The following is an 8,584-nucleotide window of genomic DNA, read 5'->3' on the forward strand; positions in this document are numbered from 1 at the left end:
GTTTCATGTTACTTGAAATGTCTGGAACTGCACAACATTAACAGTTAAGGCTCAGTGAAAACATTTTTCTAAATATTAATATGAACTGGGGCGGAAGACTATGCAGTGCAGGATAGCATTGAACTGAAACCTGCATCATCCTTTGACATTATCTTTTTACACAATTCAGAATACAAACAGATCCTCCACAAGGATGCCACAATAACCCAAAATGTATTTTATGTCTTTTTTTAAAATCCAAACTGTCAAATTTGGCTCCAATGAGTTTGAACCAAAAAATCTACCAGAAACCAGTTTTTCACATTATATCGCAACTCATAAAGGATTCCTTTGCTCATCATGAAAGCAATCTATTTCACCCTGGCATTTATCATCAGATCTGGGTTTGAAACTGAGAACAATAAAGGGGAGATCCACCAAATGCATCAACAGGGGGATACACTCCAAGACCAGGGAAGTATTAATACCACTCTACTACGCCCTGGTCAGACCACATCTGGAGTACTGCATCCAGTTCTGGTCACCACACTTCAAAAGAGACATTGAAACTCTGGAGAAGGTGCAAAAAAAAGCAACCAAAATGATTAGGGGACTTGAAACCAAGACTTAAGAAGAGAGATTGCGGGAACTGGGCATGGATAGCCTAGAGAAAAGGAGGGCCAGAGGGGACATGATAGCTGTATACAGGTATATGAGGGGTTGCCACAGAGAGGAGGGGGCCACTCTATTCTCCAGAGCACCAGAGGGCCGGACGAGGAACAATGGCTGGAAGCTGACCAAGGAGAGATTCAACCTAGAAGTAAGGAAGAACTTCCTGACGGTCAGAGCGATCAACCATTGGAACAACCTGCCTGCGGAGGTTGTGAACTCCCCAACTCTGGACACTTTCAAGAGGAGATTGGACTGCCATTTGGCTGGGGTGCTTTAGGATTCCTGTTCAGGCAGGGGGTTGGACTTGATGACCTGCATGGTCCCTTTCAACTCTAACAATAAATAAATAAATTAACCCATTAACCTCGCAAAGTTGTAGCTTGTTCTTTCTTTAAAGACATTGGTACCTTGGAGATCAGAAATCCCAACTGTTAAGACTTGCTAATGTTCATTAAGACTGACTAATACAACTCTTATGTTCAAAATTCAGTAAGAAAATATACCTTTCCTTGTTTGGAGGAATTAATCTTGATCACAGACACTTTCCCCACGTGATCACCAACAAAAACACGGAGTGCATTAGTATCCCAACAAAGAGCTGTTACTTTTCTGCCTTTGTGCTCAGAAGAAATATAAATCCTCTCTGGCTTCCCACGGCGCTCTTGGTTTAATTCCCATACAACAACAAGGCCTTGACTGTAAAAATAAAGTTTGTTATTTTTAAGCCACCACTGCCAGTCAGAACTGATCACAGCACCCAATGTTTCTGCATATCAGGACGATAGTGTATACATATTTATTCTTCAATCTATGCACTGTGTGGTAGCACAGTGGAGCATCTCAAGTTCTAAATATACTATTACGTGAAAAGGCTATTAGTTAAATGCATGAACAGTCTGGAGAAAAGACTGGACATCTCTAATTTTAGCATTCATTTCACTTTCATTTTTCTCAGCACATATTGCCCACACCCAGTTGCGACCCTACTTGGACCGGGAGTCACTGCTCACAGTCACTCATGCCCTCATCACCTCGAGGCTCGACTACTGTAACGCTCTCTACATGGGGCTACCTTTGAAAAATGTTCGGAAACTTCAGATCGTGCAGAATGCAGCTGCGAGAGCAATCATGGGCTTTCCCAAATATGCCCATGTTACACCAACACTCCGCAGTCTGCATTGGTTGCCGATCAGTTTCCGGTCACAATTCAAAGTGTTGGTTATGACCTATAAAGCCCTTCCTGGCACCGGACCAGATTACCTCAGGGACCGCCTTCTGCTGCATGAATCCCAGCGACCAGTTAGGTCCCACAGAGTGGATCTTCTCCGGGTCCCGTCAACTAAGCAATGTCGCCTGGCGGGACCCAGGGGAAGAGCCTTCTCTGTGGCGGCCCCAGCCCTCTGGAACCAACTCCCCCCAGAGATTAGAACGGCCCCCACCCTCCTTGCCTTTCGTAAACAACTTAAAACCCACCTCTGCCACCAGGCATGGGGGAATTGAGATCCTCTTTCCCCCTAGGCCTTTACAATTCTATGCATGGTATGTATGTATGTATGTTTGGTTTTTATATTAATTGATTTTTAATCATCAATACCAAATTACTATTGTACACTGTTTTATTGTCGCTGTTAGCCGCCCCGAGTCTCTGGAGAGGGGCGGCATACAAATCCAATAAATAAATAAATAAATAAATAAATATACAAACATCTTGCCTGCATCACTGAAATAAATCTTCCCTTGCCAAAACGTCATGATGGACAGTACATAAATCATTTGATTAACATGGCGGTTACCTGGTAGCTACAGCAACATAATCCTCATCATGTAAACAAAAGGCAACACAGGAAATGGCACCTTCCTACAAAGAGATAAAATGATCATCCTAGGTAGCATATTGTTTCCACAATGTCTGACCCCCCCACATACACACACATCACATACATTTTTAAAAAAATATCTACACCAGTCATAACAGCTGGTATCACTTATTTGTATTCTAAGGTCTAAGATTTTAAATGGTTTTTTTTCAACCTCTTAGCCCTGAAAAAAATTGAACATTACAAATGGAGTATCGATGAAGAAGTAATACTGGTAGCAAATCCGTTCCCCCAAATGGACTTTTCTTTTTTTTGCTGAAAACTAGCAAAAACAACATAAAGTGGTCACATGACCATGGTAAGCTGCAAGGAAATATGCAGTATTGTAAAAGTGAGCTGGTTACCAAGCACATGATACTTGGGGTGGGGTGGGGTGCAGTAGTTATAACTTCAAGACCAATCATAGGTAATTTGGGAGTGGGGTGTTTCATCATAATAGGAAGAGTTGTTAAGCAACAAGTCATTAAGCAACTACTACTGTATTAGGCCTCTAAAAATTAATTTTGTTTTTTTTCCCATTGCTTTTCTGAATCATCCTTTCCAGTTCCTGCGTCTTACAATCCATTCTTACACTAAGGTTGCTGCAAGTTTAATTCAGTCTTACCTTATGAGTGAGGAAAAGCCTCTGTTTCCAACAATCTTTCTGGATGAGATTTAGGCCTCCACCTGAACTCCCTAGTGCCAACCATTTTCGAGAAATCCCTACACATGTACACTTAAAAGGGGGGGAAGGAAAGTTTTCATTAAAAAGCTTCACTTTGTGTCTGATTCATATAATTAATCATACTTTCACTTTCAAGAAACAAGCAAGGAAGATCTAATGTTTGCTTCTACCATGTTCATTTTGAATTCTAGAACCCACAAGTCTTATCAACAACTGTTTAACATAAAACACATTGGCCATAAACTAGTGGCTCCTTGAGGCTATCTATCTATCTATCTATCTATCTATCTATCTATCTATCTATCTATCTATCTATCTATTGGATTTTTTATGTAGCTCCCATTCCCCTTCACACATCTGACATTATTTTTTTGATAAGTTAACATTTAAAAACACTGTAATAGACTAGGTCAAGTAGAAGAGCTAGGATATATAGATAACCAAAATGAAAAATGGAGAGTGTTTGAAGACAAAAAAATATCTCCCTCTGGGCAGAGAGCCACATTACTTTGAGACGTTTCCTTCCTTTTGCATCTCACCAGGTGTATCCTGATACATACCACAACGACCATATGCTGCCCTTGATCAAAAAAGAGGGTACAACAGTCCAGTTCACAAATACCACCATACTATGTTTTAATGTTAAAGATTAACCCTTAGAAAAGAACTTTGTATTGTGTATGCCTCTTCACTATCTGCAGAATTTCAGATACTTCTGCTTTCATTTTAGATTAACAAAGACAGTTTGTGATTGTAAACCTACTGGAGACAAAAGATCTAACATGAAATAAGCTATTGTGCCTTCCAAACATTAAACAAGTTTGTTGAACATGCACAGTTAAAACAAAGAAGGGTCAGAGACAATTGACTAAAATTGTCTTAATTTAAGTACAGGTAGTCCTTGACTTACAACTACTTGTTTAGTAATAATTTAAAGTCACAGTGGAATTTTAAAAAGGTGACACAATCATTTTACATATGACTGCTGCAGCATCCCCATTGCCACATGGTCAAAATGTGGATGCCTGGCAACTTGCATGGATTTATGACAGTTGCCCTGTCCCAGGATTGCCATTTGTAATCTTTCCAGTCAGCTTATAACAAGCAGTCAATGACGGAAGTAGATTCACTTAACCAGCACATGATTCACTTAATAAGTGCAGTGATTCATTTAACAACTGTGGCTAAAACGGTCATAAAATTGGGCAAAATTCACTTAGAAACTTCCCTGCTTTGCAATGGAATGGTAATTTTGGACTCAATGGTGGTCCTAAGTCAAGGACCACTTGCATTCATATAAATCCCTACTTGGGGTTTAGAATAACTACATACAAGAGGCTTAGATATCAGGCATCCAACAGTCTATTTTGGTCATAAATTGAGGGCAATCTGTAACCAATTTTGATGTTTATCATATTTCTGAACCCAAGATGCACTGGGGGGAAACCTGTGGAGAATTATTATGTATAATATAGCCAGGATTTAATCTACAAAATCACAGCAAACTTACAAGAATTGCCAAATCATTCTTTGCTAATAGGTCTAGCTGAAAAGTTGAAAAAAAGCTAACATTAATGATAGAGGGATTAAAAGTGTTGGTTATGACATTTAAAGCCCTTCATGGCATTGGACCAGAATATCTCCGAGACCGCCTTCTGCCGCACGAATCCCAGCGACCGATTAGGTCCCACAGAGTGGGCCTTCTCCGGGTCCCGTCAACTAAACAATGTCGGTTGGCGGGCCCCAGGGAATGAGCCTTCTCTGTGGCGGCCCCGACTCTCTGGAACCAGCTCCCCCCAGAGATTAGAACTGCCCCTACCCTCCTCGCCTTTCGCAAACTCCTTAAAACCCACCTTTGTCGTCAGGCATGGGGGAACTGAGATATCTCCCCCGGGCCTATACAATTTATGTATGGTATGCTTGTGTGTATGTCTGTTTAATAATGGGGTTTTAAAATATTTTATATTGTAAATTATTAGATTTGTTATAAACTGGTTTTATTGTGTTGTGAGCCGCCCCGAGTCTACGGAAAGGGGCGGCATACAAATCTAATTAATAATAATAATAATAATAATAATAATAATAATAATAATAATTTGTTCTGATAATTCCTAATAAAAATTGAAACTAACATTCAAAATATTTTGGCTGGCCATTAATCAAGTAGGAAGCTGAAACAGGAAGCAACATTTAATCTGGCTAAATTGCAGTTGTATCTGAGCAAAATATTAACCTTTCAGTTCCTCAGGCAGCTTGCAATTAAATTCTTTAATTCCATTATTTTATTTTTATAATTTGAAGTTAACTCTTATTTATCCAACTGTTTCAGTTGCAACCAACTAGCATAATTGCCTACAAGAGATCAGCAACTATAAATGTTGTTTTATAATGTATTGCATGCTACTAATATATAGGATGTTAAACTACAATAAAAAAGGGGGAAAAGTAGAAATATAGCTGTAATTCAAACATACCTTCAGACGACTGGAATCCAGCCTGAGAACAGAAAGCAGTGGACCAAGACATTCAAACTCTGCCAACACATGGCTGTAAGATTCAGATATTGCTGCCATGACAATGGCCTCTTACAAAATGTTATTGCTTCATTTTTCTATTTCTCCTGTAAGGACAAACATGAAATACAATTTCATACTGTTAATTTGGCTTCCGAAACTTATAAAGTTGATACTCGAAGTGAAAAATGCCCAACATGGCAGCTATATTTTAACCCAGTCCATCTGTGCTAATCTATATTTTGTTCCATAAACCACAGTAACTTACTGTAATGTAGTGAGTTAAGCTAAAGCCTGTTTTTTAAAACAAGCTCTTAAATTTATGCATTGTCCTAAACCAGAAATAATCAGCTACTTCAGGAAGATGATATAAACTTGTCAGATTAGGGCAAGACCAGTTGCCTCTTGAATGCCTACTTTTCCTTGTGCCATTGGGGAGTTGTATTTGTCACTTAACTGCCTTGCTTAGCAACATGTTGGGCACTCAGCTGTGGTGGTAAATCAAGTACGGTATTCATATAAATCTCTGTGGTTTACATACAAGAGATTTACACATGAAGCACCCAACAGACTATTTTTCTCCTCAGTCTATTTCCAAGGCACATTTTTTACAGGTTATGGTCAGTGAAGGGCTACCAAAATTTTTACTACCACACTGTGGGCGTGGCTTATGCAGGACGCCCTGCATTTTCTTTCAACATCTTTCAGTGCAAATTGGGCGCTCTGAGGTGGAGCTCCATTTTCAATACCCCGCTGCGTTCTCTCCGTCCGGGCAATAGCCCACCCCTGGTTATGGTGGATCTTTCCCAACTGTTCAGTTTTTAATATCAATCACTTTAGTCATAGGGTGGCTTAATCAGGGGACACAATAACTCTTCTCTTGGCACTAGCTTGAGTGGAGGAACAGGAAGAAAATATAGGAGGTGCAGAATGACTTAGAAGCTGCAGAGGAGAGGTTTTCAGGAACTGAAAGTACAAATTAAATAACCAATCCTCCAGTATTTACCAAGAAATGATCAGAGTCAGGCTTCAAATAATTACAAGCCATGGTTTCAAAACCCAGATTAAAACTCTCAACTTAATCTATAATCATTGTGGCTAATGTACCGTGACAATTCTTTTTCTGTGCATTCTTTTTTTTCCTTCTGTGCTGTTGAGTCCAACAAAGTTACACCTTATTCCCCAGCCTTTCCTTCTCCGCCTCAGTGTTGTTCCAGAACAGATGATCATTTAATACTTTATGAAGTTTTATCATTTAGATCAATCAAACACCATTCACACAAAAGTATCAGAAACCCACTTTGGATTTTTTTTTCTTTTTACCGAAAATGACTCCCTTATCTAAAAGCATAGCTGAGTAAACTGTGGTTTTTATATACAGTATATAAGAAGGTCCCTGTAATTTAAGTACCGGTAATTCTGCCAAATCGATTTCCTTTTGGGGGGAGAAAGGGGCTTTCTCAAGGTTGACTCAGCCTTCCGTCCTTCCAAAGTGGGTAAAATGAGGACCCAGATTGTTGGGGGCAATATGCTGACTCTGTAAACCACTTAAAGAGGGCTGTAAAAAGACTATGAAAGCAGTATATAACTCTAAATGCTATTGGTATTTCTCAGCATGGGCAGCCTGAGATAACTCCCTGATACATTCATGCAGAGAGAAATGTAGAGCTGACAATCCCTTGTTGAATGAGAAGAGGAAGGCTGTTATTTCCCAAACCTCCTTTTCGTGCAAAATCAAAAGAGGAGCTCCACACTCCAGCAAGAAGAGTAGAATGGGACAAAATTAAAAGCCACAAAGAAGAGGAGTCAACCTATTCTCCAAAGCACCTGAGGGCAGAACAAAAAGCAGTGGGTGGAAACTAAACAAAGAGAGAAGTAACTTAGAACTAAGGAGAAATTTCCTGAGTCAGACCGATTGATCAGTGAAACAGCTTGCTTTCAGAAGTTGTGAATGCTCCAACAGTGGAAGTTTTTAAGCAGATGTTGGACAACCATTTGCCTGAAGTAGTGTAGGGTTTCCTGCCTAAGCAGGGGGTTGGACTAGAAGACCTCCAAGGTCCCTTCCAACTCTGTTGTTGTTGTTGGTATTACACTACTCAAAAAATAAAGGGAACACTTAAACAACAGAATATAACTCCAAGTAAATAAAACTTCTGTGAAATCAAACTGCCCACTTAGAAAGCAACACTGCTTGACAATCAATTCCACATGCTGTTGTGTAAATGGAATAGTTGTGCAAATGAAATATTCAATGAGAGCATTTCATTCATTCAGATCTAGGATGTGTTATTTGAGTGTTCCCTTTATTTATTTTTTGAGCAGTATATTATTATTATAAGCGGGGCTTGGTTGGTGTGTGTGTGTATGTGTCCCCCAATCGTCTCCCCCACCGTCCCACGTTAGGCGGGAGACAGCCTAAAAGAGGTTCATACAAAAGCAACAGCAAGTTAGAGAAACGGCTTCTGCTACACGCATTTAACACACACACACACCGCCCGCCCCGTACAATACCTGTCTGTGATAGTCTACAGATTTACACGGAGTGTAAGAGCAGAAGAGCCTTCGAAAGGGGAAGTCCGGACTTCAAAAAGGACTCGCCGCCACTTAAAACCGAGCCGTCGTTTTCTTTTAAAACGCTCTTCGCCATAGAAAAAGGATCAGCTGGAGCCAACAGAAATGCAGCAGCAGAAGCCGCCGCCGCTCCACAGCCCCGCCCCTCGAGAAGAAACCCCGGCGCGTGACAGCGCGAGCTCTCTTTCTCCTGCCTAAGACCGCCTCCTCCTCCTAACCCCGCCCCCCGCCGAGACCCGCGTCATTTTGCAGCCGCCCCCTCCCTTCTCGCGTCACGTGACCGCCGCACGTTTTGCCCCTCCCCTCGC

General features: G+C 40.7%; 1 protein-coding gene across 1 annotated transcript in view; it reads right to left on the reverse strand.

Annotated features, from left to right (window-relative positions):
* Window positions 1-8,526, reverse strand: part of HPS5 (HPS5 biogenesis of lysosomal organelles complex 2 subunit 2) — a 42,945-nt gene extending 34,419 nt beyond the window's left edge. The window contains exons 1-5 of the mRNA XM_070764430.1: window positions 8,217-8,526; window positions 5,667-5,812; window positions 3,133-3,243; window positions 2,445-2,509; window positions 1,155-1,347 (exon numbers count right to left, since the gene is read on the reverse strand). Of these exons, the coding sequence (XP_070620531.1) occupies window positions 1,155-1,347; window positions 2,445-2,509; window positions 3,133-3,243; window positions 5,667-5,765 (468 nt within the window). The 5' untranslated portion in view covers window positions 5,766-5,812; window positions 8,217-8,526. The remainder of the gene's footprint in view (window positions 1-1,154; window positions 1,348-2,444; window positions 2,510-3,132; window positions 3,244-5,666; window positions 5,813-8,216) is intronic.
* Between the last annotated feature and the right edge of the window lie 58 nt (window positions 8,527-8,584).

The sequence above is a fragment of the Erythrolamprus reginae genome, chromosome 1 (genome assembly GCF_031021105.1).
Source record: "Erythrolamprus reginae isolate rEryReg1 chromosome 1, rEryReg1.hap1, whole genome shotgun sequence".
Classification (NCBI taxonomy): domain Eukaryota; kingdom Metazoa; phylum Chordata; class Lepidosauria; order Squamata; family Dipsadidae; genus Erythrolamprus; species Erythrolamprus reginae.